This window comes from Lutra lutra, chromosome 2, assembly GCF_902655055.1.
Source record: "Lutra lutra chromosome 2, mLutLut1.2, whole genome shotgun sequence".
Taxonomy (NCBI): Eukaryota; Metazoa; Chordata; class Mammalia; order Carnivora; family Mustelidae; genus Lutra; species Lutra lutra.
The window spans coordinates 40068099-40087471 of record NC_062279.1 but is presented as its reverse complement, the minus strand read 5'-3'; the positions used below and the strand labels follow the sequence as shown (position 1 = coordinate 40087471).

At 38.1% G+C, this 19373-nt stretch overlaps 2 protein-coding genes across 3 annotated transcripts in view; both read right to left on the bottom strand.

Moving 5' to 3' along the window:
• HOOK3 (hook microtubule tethering protein 3) overlaps positions 1–19373 on the bottom strand; it is a 120415-nt gene that overhangs the window by 80089 nt on the left and 20953 nt on the right. For both annotated transcript variants that reach the window (XM_047717228.1, XM_047717229.1), the window contains exons 3-6: positions 13649–13721; positions 9130–9180; positions 5103–5235; positions 56–123 (exon numbers count right to left, since the gene is read on the bottom strand). In XM_047717228.1, the coding sequence (XP_047573184.1) occupies positions 56–123; positions 5103–5235; positions 9130–9180; positions 13649–13721 (325 nt within the window). The remainder of the gene's footprint in view (positions 1–55; positions 124–5102; positions 5236–9129; positions 9181–13648; positions 13722–19373) is intronic.
• Positions 5956–7890, bottom strand: LOC125092807 (importin subunit alpha-1-like). Its single transcript, XM_047717231.1, has one exon. The coding sequence runs from the start codon at positions 7764–7766 to the stop codon at positions 6201–6203; it is 1566 nt and encodes a 521-aa protein (XP_047573187.1). The 5' UTR covers positions 7767–7890; the 3' UTR covers positions 5956–6200.

The window sequence follows — 19373 nt, the reverse complement described above, 5'->3', positions numbered from 1 at the left end:
TTCCAGTTTGCTCCTTTAATTTCTCACAAACAGTAAGCATAAAGCTCCGACATACCTCTTGAATCGCTGTCATGACAACATGTTGAACAGATTCCTCCATCATCATAATGGCTTGGATGTACTCTGAAAATAAGAACAATCTGGAATGTCACTGTTCAAGTTAAAGATACTCAAGGAGTAAAGTCTCACACTTTATGAATTTTTAAGTAGTTTTCTGTGTTTTCATTCTTCCTAGGAATTCTTCATGTTATATGCATCACAGGTAAGTAAAGGCTGAAAATCACAGTATTTCTGTTTCTTTAAGGTAAGCCCACCACCACCACCATCACCATTACAACGTTGAGGCTACAGCTAAAGGTCACAGGAATATAGCTTCTTAGGGATATTAGATAATGAAACAAAGCCTACAGTCAGAATGGAAAGAATTCCTTATTACTATTCCTAAAATTTAAAAATTATCTGTCTCTTTGTTACATATATATACTTTGTTACAGGTTAAAAAAAAACTCTGATGTCTGTGCTTTATTTTTGTGTGACATCAAAGCACTGCATCATGTACAATTCCTACCTTAATACTTTCTATTACAGAATAATCTTAATAAACTTGAGAGCTGCTTAGGACAAAGAATTAAGATGAAGTTAAGATAGAAAGTGACATCATAATTAAACAAATACTGCATATCCCTGGACTTTAAAATACACACATCACTAATAAGCTAAAGTACCAACTTCATCAATCTTAGTCACTCTACTCTCACCACTACCAAAAAGAGAAGGATCTCTTAGCTGTCAGTAGAAAAAGATAATTTCTTGTCTTATGAAAAAGCACTAGAAGTAGTTTTCCTTGTTTGCAAATCCAACAATGAATGAAAAAGTGGCATTAAACAAAACAAACAAAAATCAACAGGCCATCTGGGTTCTAACAAATATGGTAAATATGTTTTAATAAGTAACATTTAGAAGAGTAAAGTAATTAGGGAATTTTAGCCTCAACCTGCCTCTCTTCCCATACATCCAAAAAAACCTCTCCACACATATACCAGAAGCTTGTCTCAGCACTTCAAGTATTACATGACGGAGTCTCACTGTGAAACTGTTAAAGTGATCTTTTGGTAAAAGAGTCATCTATTTGGAATGCCAAGCTGTATAATGCTTTGCGTGATGGATCTCATTAAAAAAAACCAAAGTGTTTTGGCAGCACTACTAAATTCTGACATTCTGACATTCTGGTTGTTAATGCCAAAGCTTTTTATTAATCAAAAACACATTTTTTTTTTTTAAGATTTTATTTATTCATTTGACAGAGAGAGATCACAAGTAGATGGAGAGGCAGGCAGAGAGAGAGAGGGAAGCAGGCTCCCTGCTGAGCAGAGAGCCCGATGCGGGACTCGATCCCAGGACCCTGAGATCATGACCCGAGCCGAAGGCAGCGGCCTAACCCACTGAGCCACCCAGGCGCCCCAAAAACACATTTTTAAGCAAGTGTTGTTCTAAGGATACTTCTACCCAATCAAATGTGTGGTGATATACAAACATACACAACACACTTAAATCACAGGCATTTCTTAGAATAACAGAAAGAATGTATCAGAACCACTATTTGGAAAAAAAAAAATCCTTTATTCTGAGCTCAATTTTTTTTGTTGTTGTTCTTTAAAGATTTTATTTATTTGTCAGAGAGAAAGCAGAAGCATGGAGAGCTGCAGGCAGAACAGGCAGAGCAGGCCGAGGGAGAAGCAGGCTCCCTGCTGATCAAGGAGCCTGATGAGGGACTCAATCCCAGGACCCTGGAATCATGATCTGCAGAAGGCAGATGCTTAATCTACTGAGCCACCCAGGCGTCCCTCAGGTTTTTTTTGTCTTGTTAACAAGGAGCATCCTGTAAGTCTTGGAATAGAAAGGAGTACTTTTTGATATTTTGCTCAAAGGTATGAAACAAAAAAATCACAAGACGCTGGAGAAAATGGTACAGCTAGGATGACTAAACAGCTTTTGAAATAAAAGATTGTGAACATGGAAAAGAAAAAGCAGTGGCACTGATAATGGGGAAGGAAAATTTAATTACAGCCTCCTGGAAGTGAAGAAAATAATGGTGGGAACAGGGAGGTTAGGAAGTTAGTTAGGTGTGAGAGGGGAAGCGTTAGTTAAGAAGCGGTGTTGCCACGTCAAGGCCCTTCCCCGCGAACACCGTAAAATGCTACATGGTAAAATGACAATGAGAACTATGTTAATGTACAATCTGTGAAAAGCAAAAAAGCAAAACAAAACAAAACCCAAAAAACAAAACAAAACAAAACAAAAAAACAACAAAAACCTTACAAATCTTTAGTGTCCAAAATACAAGTATATACGATTATTGGGTACAGATCTATGAGGCTGGATAATGAGGTGCGCTAGGTCAGCAAGATTATCTTGAAAACTTAGCTTTTAGGGCTAGAATTTATAGAAGATTAGTATAAAGAGTATGATGTTTAAACATGGAGAGACATCGGTTGTTGTCCTTGCCTAGCTTTTCACAAACCAGAAATCCTGGGCAAGTTATAGAATACTTAGTTTTCCTAATGTGTAAAAAGTATTTTTTGTTCTATTAGTAGCTAGTAGAGTACTGGGCAGAAGAGAGACATTCAGTAATTCAGTGTGTTTTCTACTACTTATCTTTGCTTTTTCCAATTTTAGCACCATTTATTTCCCTCAATTTGAGAAGTCAGATGGCCAAGACAAAAGTATCCTAGGTGAATGTTCTGAGCAATCACTCCTTACCTCCAGTAACTGAAAACTCATCTCAACATAAGGCCTTTTTTTTTTTTTTAATTTGACAGACATATCACAAGTAGGCAGAGAGGCAGGCAGAGAGAGACAGGAGGAGGAGGCAGGCTCCCTGCCGAGCAGAGAGCCCGATGCGGACTCAATTCCAGGACCCCGAGATCATGACCTGAGCCGAAGGCAGAGGCTTTAACCACTGAGCCACCCAGGCGCCCAACATAAGGCCTTTTTTATTTGTGTAGTGTTACGGATTACAAAGCAAATACGCATACACAATTTCATTTATTCCTCATAACCACCAGGTTTTGCATTCTCATTCTGTAGATGAGGAAACAGGCTGAGTGCCTAGTCCAATGTCAGTCAGGTAGCAAATGGAATATCTTTAGTAAGCCTCACATTATACATCAGAAATGTGCAGTAACAAGTAATACTGAACTCAGGAATTCCTTTACTTTGATTCTTAGCTCTCAACTATGTTTCTGAAAACAGAATGCCCTCTGGATAAATATGATGTTAAAAACCCCGTTCAAAGTTTTCATTTATAAACAATTTTAGGGGAGAAACCAAACCTAGGTGTTACAGGAGAAACTTGGTCTGTGTGAGAAGCTGGACTGTCTGCTTTTCCACAGGACTATGGATATAGGTAACATCCTTGTGTTCTCCTAGTTCTACCCTGTAGTAAATCCAATTAGCCAGCTCTTAATAGCTCTTTGCTTCCAAGAGGTGATGACTCTCTTAACAGAATAAACATATAAGAGGTCATTATTTGAATTCAGTGAACTTTATTAAATAAATTTTCATACACCTTTTAAAACCAAAGCATTTACTTAGAGATTTAATGTGTTTTGAATCTTATTTATACGAATCTTCTAATCTTTGACAAAAAATGTTTAGATATTTTAGTAATATACAAAACTCACAAATGTAGAAAATTCTCTACTTTAATTCTTGAGTTGAACTGAATAAGCAAACTAAACTTTGAGAGCATGCATGCTGGGGCGCCTAGGTGGCTCAGTGGGTTAAGCCTCTGCCTTTGGCTCGGGTCATGATCTCAGTGTCCTGGGATCAAGCCCCATATCAGGCTCTGCTCAGCAGGGAGCCTGCTTCCCCCTCTCTCTCTGCCTGCCTCTCTGCCTACTTGTGATCTCTATCTCTGTCAAATAAATAAATAAAATCTTAAAAAAAAAAAAAAAAAAAGAGCATGCATGCTAAAAATCTAAAAAGAATGGGGACAAAGAGAAATACATTGTTAGAAAAAACTCAGATCACAGACCAAATACTAGTCATAGCTTCAAGAAAACAATGTTGACCATTATTAAACTTGTCACAAGAACACTTAAAATGTATAGACAAGTCAAATAAAAATCTACTTTACATCACCAGGGGTGAGGTAAAAAGAATAAGAAAAAAATCTTTGGGCTTAAAAAAAAAATCTGTCTCCTATGAAGGTCATAGTTTAGTATAATAGTTAAAATACTATGTCATCATTATTTAGAATAGTCCCCTTCTGTTTCATCACCCTTCTTCCCTTCATCACTGTTCTCTAATTATATTTGTGGTTTTTTTTTTAAACCTCTCAAAGATACCTAAGTCTTTCTGACATTCAGTTCATACTATTCAGACTACTCTTAGTCTATCCTCCTCCCCATTTTTGCTTAAATAACTTCCCTGGCCTACACCTGGACCGGCTCCCCCATTACACTTTACCCTCACAGTACTCATCACCACTCGGATCGCACAGCTCTGTGTGGCACTGCGCTCCTATCCCTGGCATAATGCATGAGTTCAATAAATTTTGTGAAATAAATCCTTCATACTTGTAATTTAAAGTATCCAATTTTAAGTGCCCGGAGCTGAATTGATCCAGTTTAACCTTCTCATTATTACTGGACCTTGTCCAATTAACAGTAAATTTAGCTGGACCTTGTCCAATTAACAGTAAATTTCATCACATTCAGTGTAGTTAAAAATAATCCACTCAAAGAATTATGTAGTCTTGCTTAAAGGGAAAGAATATCATCACAATCAAATTTATTCTAAATTGCAAAACTCTTACACTTGCAAACAAAGTACCAGAAAAATTATAGAAAATGGCATTGTTTGGGGCACCCGGTTGGCTCATTTGGTACTGTGGACAACTCTTGAGCTCTCAAGAGTCATGAGTTGGAGCCCCATGTTGGGTCTGGAGCCTCCTTCGGGGGGAAAAAAAAGAAAATGGCATTGTTTGAGGATGGCCTTACGAAGATATTATTGTTTGTACTGGTGATTTATATGTAATATATACAATATGTACTACTTTCCTTAATTATCTTAAATGCATACACTAACATATAAATTACCTTGCTTCTGTTCACAATTCACAGCACAGCCTAAGATGAGTTGAAGCATCCTTCCAAGCTCTGCCGCATCAGAATGTTCTCCAATAAGATTCACATCAGGAAGGGTAAAGTCATTAATTTGCTGTCCTAAAATCTGAATGGAGACAACAGGATTAGAATTGCACTTATATTTTATATCCAAATAAAATATTTGATATTAGTTTGTCAGCACCAGAAACTCATTGCTAATGGCAGAGCTGTTATGTCAGTTTCACTCCCAATTTCTGTTTTTATCTCTCATACCTAAGTTATAACAACCTCCATCACCACAACTTAGACCCCAATCTGGTATGTATGTACACTACTGACCAAAGAAACTGAGTACTTTGATCCCTTCACCACCCCAGAAAGACAATTTCTCTGAAGTTCAAAGTACAGCCTGAATAAGGGGGTACCAGAAAGAGGGGAGATTAAATATAGGTTCATGCCCCAACAGTAAGATTCCCCCCAAACATATTCACTCCATTTGACTCCAAAATGCTGATAGCCAAACACGTATATCAGGAAGGAGAATGGAGGATTCCTTCATGGGGAAATTGGCCCCAAATGAAATGAAATATATGCAAGGGTAAGTTCCTATTAAGCATACAGTGAAAAAAGAAAATCCTAAAAACATAGAACCAAGGCGCCTGGGTGGCTCAGGGCGTTAAGCCTCTGCCTTCGGCTCAGGTCATGATCTCAGGGTCCTGGGATCGAGGCCCGCACTGGGCTCTCTGCTCAGCGGGGAGCCTGCCTCCCCCTCTCTCTGCCTGCCTCTCTGCCTACTTGTGACCTCTCTCTGTCAAATAAATAAAATCTTTTTTTTTTTTTTTTTGAATTTAATCTTTATTTACAGGACACTGCAAGAGAAGAGAGTCCACATAGAAATAAGAAACCCACTGGGAGGAGGAGCTTCATACAGTTTTTACAGTTTGGAACTGGTCAAGTAGAGTTTTGTTGTAAAAAGTGCTACAATAACAAAACACATTTAAAAAGAGTTCTTAGTAGAGAAACAACAGTAAGACAAACTTCTACCAAACAAAGCACACCACAAACAACTTTCTGCGTCGGCTGTACAAGCTAAAAGTTAAAGGTCCCAGCAGTGCCATCCTGAACCTGGAACGTATAGCCTTCAGAGGTAGTTTCTGGCACAACATTCTGATCTTCCTCTTCCTCTACAGAGAAATACTTCTCAATCAAGTTTAATGAAGCTTTGTACACAGACTCATTTTCATGGTTTTGTAGAGCCTCGATTTTGTCCAAACCTCCACATTCTTCAATCATTATACTAAGTTTCTCGGTTTCACCTAGTTTCTCAGCAGCCTGAAAGATGTTGGAAATGGCATCCAGAATGACCAGAATAATTTTGGTATCCTTCGCAGTTAAGAGGTTCATCAATGGTTCTATTATGCCACAATGGACGAGGTATACAATCTGTTCAACTGTCCCACCACTTGTATAGTTGGTCACAGCCCAGACAGCTTCCTTTTGTGTCTTAAAGTCTGCCTTAGAGAGAACACCAACGAGGAATGGGACTAATCCGTGATTCACAACTTGCTGGATCTGGTCCTGGCGGCCAGCTGTGATGTTTGACATTGTCCACGTGGCTTCCTTCTGAATATTAGTTTTGGGGTTCGTTAGCAGGCTAGGAAAGACAGCAAGCGCTCCTGCATCTATTACAACCTGAGTCTGTTCATCTGTCCCAGTGACAATATTTCCTATGGCTCTTAGCGCAGGAGTCACAATGGGCAATTCAGTAGCTCCTAGAAGCTTCACAAGCTGGGGCACAACTCCTGTTTTCACAACCATTTCAATCCGTTCATTTGGACCATCCGTCAGGTAGGAGATGGCCCAGCAGGTATCTGCTAAGACCTCTGGATCATCGTGATGCAGGAGACGAACTAAGGTAGGAAGAATCTGCTCGACGGCATCTAGCGGGGGTGCGGGGTTCTTGTTGCGACAAAGGTTTGAAAGTGTCCAAGTAAGGTTACGTAAGTAGCCACATGCTAACGATGACATATCAGGAACCGTGAGGAGAGCCAGAAGCGGATCAACTGCACCATACTTGATAACCAAGTCTCGAAAAACGGAACCGTCACCTGCAATGTTTCCTAGAGCCCACACAGCCTGTTCGCTGATGTGGGCGTGGGAAGATGCCAACAGGGAAATGAACACAGCCTTGGTCTGTTCTGATGTCCCGGAAGCAATGTTGGTGAGAGCCCAAGCGGATTCAAACTGAATGGGACTACAATCAGCTCTGCCCAAGAAGGACACAAATTTTGGAATCAAACCAGCCCGGATTATGTTGTCTATGGGGGGCTGCTTTTCCCGAGAAAGCAGTTTCCTAGCAGCTTGAGTAGCCTGGAGCTGGCTTTCCAAATTGTTGCTATTTATGCCCTTGACAATGTCATCAACCGACCAATTTACAGTGCCCTGGTTGTTGCGATTTTCCTGCAGTGGAGAGGTAGCATCATCGGGAAACGAGCTTACGTTTCTCCTTTTCAGCATCTGGTCATCCTTCTTCGCTCTCCTCAGCTCCACATTAACTTCTATTCGACGCCGCCTCATTTCTGTACTGTCTTTCCCCTTGTTCTTGAATCTGTTAAGGCGGGCAGCTGGTGAATTAGCATTCTCGTTGGTGGACATGGTTATGAGACAAAGGGAGAAAGCTACACGGCCGGCTCAGGCTTCCACGGGAGGCGGTCCGGGACGCGCAGGCTGCAGGTCAGCTGCCCTCAAAACGTCCACCACGGATCACCCCAAAGACGGTGTGGCTAAATAAAATCTTTTTTAAACAACAACAACAACAACAACACAGAAGCAGAATGTATATGGCTCTAGCATTATGGGTAAACAGGTTAAGGAGGTCACGCAGTGTCTGGTGGCTCATGGTAATAGGTAGGAATCTGATTCTTAATACAACAGGAAACCATAAAAGATGCAAAAGTGGCATAATCAGACTTATATTTTTAAATATTATTCAGGCTTTTGGGGGGCCTGGGTGGCTTGGTGGGTTAAAGCCTCTGTCTTCGGCTCAGGTCATGATCCCAGGTTCTGGGATTCAGCCCCGCATTGGGCTCTTTGCTCATCAGGAAACCTGCTTCCCCTCCCCTCTCTCTGCCTGCCTCTCTGCCTACTTGTGTTCTCTGTCAGTCAAATAAATAAAATAAAATCTTAAAAAAAAAATTATTCAGGTTTCAGAGGGAAGAATAAGAACAGACTGTAGAGGGGCAAGGGTGAAATCAGGGTCACCAGTCAGACTACTCTAGAAATCTAAGCAATAGCTAATGATGGCTTGGTAGAAGGTGTAGCAGTTAGAGACAGAAAAAGCTGTTATTTTGGAGATTTAACTAGTAAGTCTTATGATGATATCAAAGAAGGACTACAGGATTATTTATAGGTTTTGGGCTTGAGTAATAGGGTGGACGGCAGGAGCACTTACTGAGTTGTGAAGATAAATGATTTATGTATAGATGTAGGTATAAACGCAGATAAAATTGTGGGGCTTCCAGGGTATGTTGTGTCCATTTGACATCTGTGATCATGAAGTTTAAAGTAAAACTAGTTCTACTGCCTGATTTTTTCCCCCAAATCAGGGGGACTGTTCTGTTGTTCTGATGTTAGATTCAGAGGATAAATTGAATTAATCTAGGGATGAGGGTCTGCCAAGAAATAAAACTAAAGTAAGCAAGGGAGTTGGCTATAATGATACCAGGATTCTAAACCACCTTCACAAGGGGAGGAAAAAAAGAGTTAACAGATGGCAGAAAACGAAATATAACATAAATTAATAATCATCTACAAACTATCCATATTACAGTGAAAAAGAGCATTTACCTACTACCTACCTAATAGATAGCTGTCTGAACCAACATCCTAAGAACCATACAGTGGAAGATAAATGGTAAATTTTGAGTAAATTTTCCTTTACTTGAAACTATTGAAAAATATTGTAAAATTAAATTATCCTATAGTAATACTTCAAAGCAGAGTGAGAAAAAGTCCTTACCTCATGATTGTAATCCAGGATTCCCTTTAAAATTTTCTTTAAATTGCTTATCTGTTTAGAGAGAAATAAAACAACTGCATAAAAGGGAAGCATAAATCAAAATATAATTTAACATAAAAAATTTCTGGGGGCAAATGGGTGGCTTAGTCAGTTAAACATCTGCTTTTGGCTCAGGTCATGATCTCAGGGTCTTAGGATCAAGCCCCACATCACTGGGCTCCCAGCTCAGTGGGGAGCCTACTTTTCTTCCTCTCTCTCCCTCTGCCTATCTCCCCCATACTTGCTCTCTCTGAAATAAAATCTTAAAAATTTCTGAACCAACTAATTATTCTATAAATCATAAACACTAAAAAAAAATTCAACAGTACATGTGAATTACCCTCATCATCAAAAAAGGACTATCAATTTATCAATGGCTCAATTTAACTGATCTCAAGAGATTTATTAAAAAAAATTTGTTTTCAGGGATGCCTGGGTGGCTCAGTCAGTTAAGCATCTGCCCTCAACTCAGGTCACAATCCTAGGGTCCTGGATCAAATCCCAAGTCAGGTTCCTTGCTCCCCCTTCGCCTCTACCACTCCCCGCTTGTGCTTGCTCTCAGTCTCTGACAAATAAATAAAATCTTTAAAAAAAAAAAAAAAGATTAATTAAAAAAATTGTTTCCAGGGGTGCCTGGGTGGTTCAGTGGATTAAGCCTCTGCCTTCCGCTCAGGTCATGATCTCAGGGTCCCGGGATTGAGTCAGTTCTCTGCTCAGCAGGGAGCCTGCTTCCTCCTCTCTGTCTGCCTGCCTCTCTGCCTACTTGTGATCTCTGTCAAATAAATAAATAAAATCTTAAAAAAAATTGTTTCCAATCATGTTAAATTTTCAGTGTTATAAATACACTGACAAAAACTGGTAATCTCTTAAAGTAACCGAAGTATAATGTCTCCAAGTTCTCTCCACTGTCAGAAAAGATTGTGAGGGGATATAGCTCAGTGGCAAAGCATCTAACTGCAGAAAAGATTGTGGTTTCCTTTATTTGAGCACCAAAGTAAATATTTAGGAGCCATATGGTTAAAGAAATACTATTATATCTTGAAATGCTAGTATAAAGCACTGCAAGATACTTGTGGTATAAGAAGCATCCTGGGGCGCCTAGGTTGCTCAGCTGGTTGGGCATCCAACTCTTGATCTTAGCTCAGGTCTTGATCTCACAGTCATGTGTTCGGGCCCCACCTTAGAGTCCACATTGGACATGCAGCCTACTTCGAAAAAAAAAAAAAAAAAGCAAAGAAAAAAAGGCATCCTAGAAACAAAATAAGGGGAGGGACCAACAACGTGTTTCCTCTCACTCAGCCACTCCAAAGCAGGAGTTCACTGGCCTGTACGCTATCTGAGTGAAATGACAGGTAGCTATCACCTATACTATGTCATCTATACTACTTAAGCTATTATTTTTTCCCCTTTTCTTTCTTGACCCAACTCATACAGTTAAATTTGTGTTAAGTTAAATGTGTACAGAGTATGATTCTGTTAACCATCTACCTAAATGACCCTACTCCATGGTAGTAGCTAAAGATGTCTTAGGACAGAAGACAGCAGAACCTGTGACTATCAAGTAAAAGTGGCTTCATCACAGCAGTGTGATCCAATGCAATCAGACATTATTTTAAGGGAAAAAATAAACTGAAACTTTTTTTTTTTTAAGATTTATACATACACACACATTTTTTTTTTTTTTAGAGAAAAACAGCACAAATGTTGCAGTGGGGGGGCAGAGGCAGAGAAAAGGAGAAAAGCGACTCCCTACTGAGCATGGAGCCCAAAGCGAGGCTCAATCTTATGACCCTGAGATCATGACCTGAGCTGAAACCAACAGCTGGATGCTCAACCAACTGAGCCACCAAGGTGCCCTGAAAACTTATTTAAAAAAACAGCTCATAAAGAAAACTATCATGTTTATACTTCTAGAAAAAGTTGGAGACACGGAAAATAGATAATATACTTTATTTCCTTTATTCTACAATGTTCATTTTTTCATATTTTAACATTTAAAATTAAAATGTCTCAAAAATCAATATTCATTGATGAAATGTGTTCATTTAAAATGGTAGTTTAGGGGCGCCTGGGTGGCTCAGTGGGTCAAAGCCTCTGCCTTCAGCTCAGGTCATGATCCCAGCGTCCTGGGATCAAGCCGCACATCGGGCTCTTTGCTTGGCAGGGAGCCTGCTTCCTCCTCTCTCTCTCTCTGCCTGCCTCTGCCTGATTGTGATCTCTGTCTGTCAAATAAATAAATTTTTTAAAAAGTCTTAAAAAAATAAATAAATAAAATGGTAGTTTACTTCCCATTGAAAAGAGTTATATAATCAATGGTACCTTAAAATTGAAGAAATATAACATAGAATATAATAAGGAGAATGGGAATGCAAATCAGAACTGACATTTCCAGTTCTGAATGTTAAGAATATAAGTTTTCCCCCCTTCTCTATTACTGTCCCTGCCACACTCATGACACTGAAGACAGGGTGCATTTTACATGTGTGTTGCATGCATGGAAGATAGGATATATAACTCTCTCTTTGGTCAAGACACCAAGCAAACACAAATTGATCAGTAGCATTATTTTAAATATCCAGAATTGCTTTACACATGTTATAATATTAAAAAGTAATCATTTAGGCATGGTTGTGTGGCTTCGTTGAGTGAATGACTCTTGATTTTGGCTCAGGTCATGAACTCAGGGTTGTGAGATCAAGCCCCGCAGTGGGCTCTGCACTGGGTATGGAGCCTGCTTAGGATTCTCTCCCACTCTGTCCCTCCCTCCCTCCTTCCTTGTCTAAAAAAAATATATAAATATAAAAAATATATATGTATATACATATACGTAAAATATTTTAACATGTTATATATAAAATATTATATACGTATAAGTCATTGAATTGTCTATTTTTGAAAGATTTAGAAATTAAAATATGGCTTTTAATTTAAATGGCTTAAATCAGTGTCCATTCATTCACTCTAGCCTAGTAAACAAAAGGAATTAAATTTTGGCAGACCCAATATTTAAACAATCAATGACTATTTTTTATCAAGTATGTGTTTTATAGAAGAAATATAAAAACAAACCAAGCTTAACATTTCAAGTCCAGGGACCTCACATGCTTACTCATTTGCATTTCTGAGTCTATACCTTCTATATCAAAGAGAAATGGTTCTAGAGCTTTCCAAACAGGCAGTCACACATCACTGGGTCATAAAAATCAATTTAGTGTAACAAAATTATAGAGACGGAGAACAAATTAATGGTTTCCAGGTAATAAGGTGGGGAGTATGTGGTGTGGATGTGGTCATGAAGGAAGCATGTGGAGTCTTGCAGAGATGTAACAATTCTGTCTCTTCGCTGTAGTGGGCATTACAGGAAACTACATTATTGCTAGAGCTACACAGAAGTGTACACACAAACACCAAATGGCATAGGTAAAACTGGTGAAACCTGAATGAACTGACTTGTACCAATGTTAGTTTCCTAGTTTTGATACTGGATTACAGTTATGCAAGATGTAACCCTGGGGGAACTGGGTGAAAGATACATAGAACTTTTCTACATTTTTTGGCAGCCCCCTGTGAATCTAGAATTATTTCAAAATATAAAACTAATTTAGTGGGTTGCAACTAATTTTTTAAAAATCAAAATGTCAGTACCTAGAATAAGGGAAAAAACTTGTTCAACTATGTTTGTGCATGTATACATACACAAACTATGTTTGTGCATAGGTGGACAGGAGGCTACAATGTAAACCGTATTTCTTTTCATTTTTTTTTTTTTAAAGATTTCATTTATTTGACAGAGTCAGACACAGTGAGAGAGAACACAAGCAGGGGGAGTGGGAGAGGGAGAAGCAGGAAGCCAGACGCGGGGCTCAATCCTAAGACCCTGGGATCATGACGTGGGCTGAAGAAGATGCTTAACGACTGAGCCACCCAGGCACCCCTCTTTTTGTGGGTTTTGACTATCTCAAATAAGCCTGAGAAATACTGGAACTTAAGGCTACTAAGAAAGAAATGAAAATACTTCATTCTCTTAGTGTGTGCTCAGTTAACATTGACCAATATTTTCTCATTATTAATAACAACTCTAGCAACTAACATTACATATGCACAATCCCAAATATGTTATATATACTAACTCATTTATTTCTGTGAGGTAGATCCTATTACAACCCTCATTTTACAAATGGGGAACTGAGGTACAGAATGATCAGTCTTTCCCAGACACTGAATGGTAGAGCTGTGATATAAACACAGGCACCTTGGCTGTAGAGTCAATGCCCACTGTCACTGTGTCCCACTGACTTACACTATGTATGTATCTTTGTGAGCAACTTCAAGTTACCTCTAATCCTTAATTCTGGATTATTTTACTACAGGCAATCTGGGTTTCTGAAGTTCACTGAACACATCAGATGGAAGTTCAACAGATACTATATACAAACAACTGAAAGACTATTTAACAGATGGGAAAATAAAAAGAAAATACCTTTAGCCTCCAATTATCTCCTACTTCAGTTTTGATTCTGTTTAGCCAATTTTCATCAAAATATGAAGGATCTCTGCAAATAAGAAAAAGCCAGCATATTAATCATGCAACTATCAAGCTTTTTTTTTTTTTTTTAAAGATTTTATTTATTTATTTGACAGAGAGAAATCACAAGTAAGCAGAGAGGCAGGCAGAGAGAGAGGAGGAAGCAGGCTCCCCGCTGAGCAGAAAGCCCGATGTGGGGCTCGAACCCAGGACCTGGGATCATGACCCGAGCTGAAGGCAGCGGCTTAACCCACTGAGCCACCCAGGCGCCCCGCAACTATCAAGCTTAAAGAAAAAAAAAGGAAAACAGAAACCTATCCCATAACCTCACTTAACTGCAACATAAAAGTGTATTTACCACATATTTGTCACTAAATAACTCAGTCTGGAGACCGGATACAATTATACCAGACTTCTCTAAAATTAACCTGTTATCTGTGCATCATAAAGCAATATATATATTATCAAAAACTAAAAGGTGAAAAATGATTACAGTTGATACATTAAAAAAAATTAATTATAGATGAATCAGCTACACTAAAATTAACATTAATTTTTAGATACAATAATATCTAAAACCAGTCAAAACTGATGACACATCGGATGCTTAACGGACTTCTCCACCCAGGTGATTAAAATTTCAATTTCTATAAATAATATAGAATGAAAATAAATAAGTAAATAAATAAATAGTATAGACTGAGAACCTATTTTTCTCACGTGTAATACTAAGCATTAGACAAGTTGGACACTTTCTGCAAAATGCTTAAAATTTAAATAATACTGGTGTGGTCAAATTGAAACACCTATGAATATACCTATACTTATTTTTCTTAGGAAAATCTCCCCAAACTACTACAGAAAGAAAAAAAATTTTTTAGCCCAGCATGATCCTCACTTCAAAATTTTGAAACCTATGATGCTCTAAGATGTTAAGTTGTTTATTCAAGACCACAGATTGAACACTTAATGTTTGTCCTGCTTTGGCAAGTACTAAGTTCAGAGATCTTTTCAGAATACCACAACTGTCTCCGTTCACCCCCAAAACATAATGGCAAAGAGAGAAATGTTAGATTAAAAAAAAAAAATCTACATTTCAATTTAACTGTCAAACTGATACAATCAGCACTAAATTGTGTTCATATTTTTAAATGAAGTACCATGCTACTCACAATTTTCTGTCATTGTTAAAAAAGAAAAATGTATTTAGGTATGAAATTTATGAAAGAAAAAACGGTTACAAGTCACCTCTAGAAATATTTTTTTATTTCTAAAAATTTTATTTTTATTGTTATTTCATAATTATTTTTGGAGCTTTTAAAAATACCTTTATTAAGATATAATTCATATACCATACAACTCATCTATTTAAAGTATACAATGCAATGAATTTTAGTATATTCACAGAGTTGTAGGACCATAACCATGATCTAAATCTAATGTTAGGCCATCTCCATCTTCCCCCAAAATCCTTTACCTATTACCCATCACTGCCTATTTCCCTTTCTCCAGTCCCTGGAAATTACTCATTGCCTTTCTGTCTCCATGGGTTTGCCTATTCTGGACATTTCATATAAATGAAATCATACACGTTGTGGTCTTTTGTGTCTGGCTTCTTTCATTTAGGATGGTTTTAGGATTCATTCATATTGCAGTTTATATAAACACTTCATTTCTTTTTATGACTCAACCATACTCCATTTACGGATATAATACATTTTGGTTATCCATGCATCAGCTGATGTGCATTTGGGTTGTTTCTACTCTTTAGCTATTATGAATAATGATGCTTTAAACATTTGCTCACCAGTTCTGTGTGAACATGTTTCTTGTGGGTATATGCCCAGGAGTAGAACTGCTGGTTCCACAGTAACTGTGTTTGAAACAAGGCCAAACTGTTTTCCAAAGTATTTACACCACTTTACATTCCCACTAGCAATGTTATGTTGGTTCCAATTTCTCCACAGCCATGCCAACACTTGTTATTTTCTATCCTTTTAATTACAGTCATCCCAGTGGATGTGAAGTGGTATGTCACTGTGGTCTTGATTTATATTTTTGATGACTAATCATGTTAAGCATTAGCCATTTGCATATTCTCTTTGGAGAAAAGTCTATTCAGTCTTTGCCTACTTAAAAATTGGGTTCTTTTTATCACTGAGTTCTAAGAGCGGCTTTTGAGTTTTGGGTTCCCCCCCCCCCGAGTATTCAAGAAAAAAGCACCTTCTCAGTCATAAAACAGGTATATAATTTCTCACATTCTGTGAGTTGTCCTTTCATTTTTCTAAGAGTTCTATAGTTTTAGTTCTTGTAATTAGGTCTAGGATCCATTTGTGTATGGTGTAAGGGAGGGGTCTAAATTCATTCTTCTGCATGTGGATATTCACACCCATTTTATTTTTAAGCTTAATCTAGCTTTTTTAGAAGTTCAACAAAAGAATAATAAAAACTGGGGTGCCTGGGTGGCTCAGTGGGTTAAAGCCTCTGCCTTCGGCTCTGGTCATGATCCCAGGGTCCTGGGATCGAACCCCGTATCGGGCTCCCTGCTTAGCAGGGAGCCTGCTTCCTCCTCTCTCTCTCTCTGCCTGCCTCTCTGCCTTCTTGTGATCTCTGTCAAATAAATAAAATCTTAAAATAAAAAATAAAAATTAAGAAACAGAATTTTGAGCAGCCTTGTGCAAAAAAGGGAAACTTATTGGAAGATCACTGAGGTATGTTACGATATTGAAGGATAACTAGGACTCACAAAGCACTAGAATAAAGACCCAGGAAGCTGTTAGGAACCCAGATAGTACTCTCCTTCTGACTTTAGTCTGTTTCTGCCCATCTATACCATTCTCTCTGCAGACTGACTTTTTCTTTTTCTCCGTGTACAGTGCTGAAGATAGGGGCAAACACGTTCCAAGTCTTCAACACTCTAGTTCACACAAGTAGTTTAAAGACCAGTCATCATTCGGTCCCACTTCTAAATACCCAGATCATTCCAAATAATCCAGCTAGAGTCTCTTTTTTATCCCCAATCCAATTTATATGTGACCAAAAGGATAAAAGGCTTGCAAGTAGGTCACACACAACTTTAGGAGGAAGAATGCCTACACCTGGCAGGATAAGGGTGAAATTTCAGAGAAGTGACTGTTACAAAATGGGCAGACCACCCCAGAAAGTGTCCTTTTTCCTTAAAACCTCTTATAAAAATAGATATTGCAAAGAAAAGCAACAACTGAGTGAATTCTACTAAAACACTATAGAATCATTATAAAAATAATTCAGAAATTAGAAAATATTCAATATCGTTTGATACTTGAAAAATTTAAAAAACACAGTCATTGCCAATTAAGTGTCAGTGTTTCCAACCAAAAAAGACACGAGGCTGGCAATCTGAGTTTGTTGCTCTGTGGCTGATGATTATTACTCAAAGCCAAAGGCACCGAACTTACTAGCTCAGTAGCAATTCAGGGTCACACAACTAAAAGATACTTAAACTTCACCAGCAAGCACATAAACTTATAAAAAAGAGTGCTTTAAAATGTCTTAAGAAGGTGCACCTGGCTCGTTCAGTCAGTAGAGCATGTGACTCCTGATCTTGGGGTCATGAGTTCAAGCCCCATGTTGGGGGCAGAGTTTACTTTCAAATTAATTTAAAAGGTGTCTAAGAAATTATATACTGCAAGAACTCCTAGGATACTTAATTTGCAACTTAGAGCAATACTTATAAGTAAAAGAACTCAGAAATACTGAATAAAATATTGCAAATCAAAACTATGATACAGCTTGCTTATTCCTTAAAAGATCACCAAATCAAAATCTCAGAATCATGTCTGAGCCAGGAGGGGAAGACAACAAAAACCGCTGCTAAGCACCAATAATATACTAGGCACTGAATCAGGCACTTACATTCACAATGACATTGCAATGGAGAAATTACTATCCCTGTTACCATTTAAGGAGTATCAGACTCAGGGGGGCACCTGGGTGGCTCAGTGGGTTAAGCCTCTGCCTTCGGCTCAGGTCATGATCCCAGGGTCCTGGGATTGAGCCCCGCATCAGGCTCTCTGCTCAGCGGGGAGCCTGCTTCCCCCCCCTTCTCTCTATGCCTGCCTCTCTGCCTACTTGTGATCCCTCTCTCTCTGTCAAATAAATAAATAAAACCTTTAAAAAAAAGAAATCAAATAATTTTCCCAAGTTCAATCACATAATTAAGTAGCAGAGTTGGCAGCTGAAGCATTTTTGTTAAAAACAGATCAGTAAAGTTCAACGCAAAACTGATTCGAGCAAACAACACTAAGGTTCTATGGCTCATTATGTCCTTCATGCTGAATAAACTGGGTCACAAGGAGAGAGGGACTAACATGGTTCAGGGCAGGTATCTGTTCTCATTCACTCATTCCCAATACCTCATGTCTGACACATAGCAGGTTCTCAATAACTGCAGACTGAAATACATTTGGAAAGTGACAGTACTTTTTATGCATAAACTTCTAGTCAACTACTTGGGCAGAACACAGCAAGAATAGTAGTCTTACAATCTTCTTACATCCAGTGTGACTTTTCCTAGTAATAAACTTTGATTCAATATGTAGGCATCTAGCAATAACTGTTTCTATAAGGAGTTTACAATTTCAGCAACGTTTTCTAAGTACCCCCTAATCAATGCTCTCAGGCTATGACCTAACAACATAAAGGCATTTTTCTCCAAAATCTTAATAACACAGACATGTAAATAACAACTGATAATCTTACTGGAGTGTTCTTCATGAGTAAGAAACTATCTTTAGCTTACTATGTCCTCACTCTTGCTAAGGAAAACAAACAAAACAACCCATGAAACATACAATTAGATTAGATTTTAGATTTTAGATTTTTTTCCAGTAAGACATCTATTTCACTATAACTTATGAACTGGTCTTAGTTAAAACTAAAAAAAAAAAAAAAAAAAAAAAAAAAAAAAAAAAAAAAGCCCATTAACTTTAATCTGTAACATAATTCCAGAAATATATTATCTGCCTGCACTTAATTGCCTTTACAAAAATAAACATATTAAATTGCATTTGCACTGCTAAAATTATTTAAGCACTATAATATTCTTACTGAACTTAGCCAATTAAGATGGGTTCAAAACCAACACTAAATTTTCATTCCATCTCTTAATATGGCATTTTTATTAGCAAACCTTAGTACTTTTTAGATATGTTGATTCTTAAGCCTGTCTTCTAATTATCTTTTAATTATCCAAAACAATCACTTTGGTTCCTTGCCATTAAATGCACATTCAAGGGTTAGCTATAACTTTCAGATCTATAATGACAACAAAAATATAGTAAATTATGCTTAGCCCCTACTATGTCAAATTAAGCAATAAAGGCACATAAGGGATAGGCTTTAAGCCAAGACCCAGCAACTCGGGGTACTAAAAAAAGAAAAGTATTCATTTAAGAGGCTTTCCACCAGTGTCCCCAGCTTGACTTTCATTCTCTCTCTGTTGGTCTCATCTATTCCCACCCCTGCTTCTTAAACTCTGAAAGCTAAGCCTAATGGCTCTTAGAGGCGTCACTTACTACTTCTGCTCTTAGTCTTTCAATCAATATGTGGTTGTGGCATAATAAAAAACGTATTTGGTCTTTGTCCATGGTTCCTGCACTGAGCTCCTAAAACCCTTAGAATTTCCCAAGTGACAGGAGTG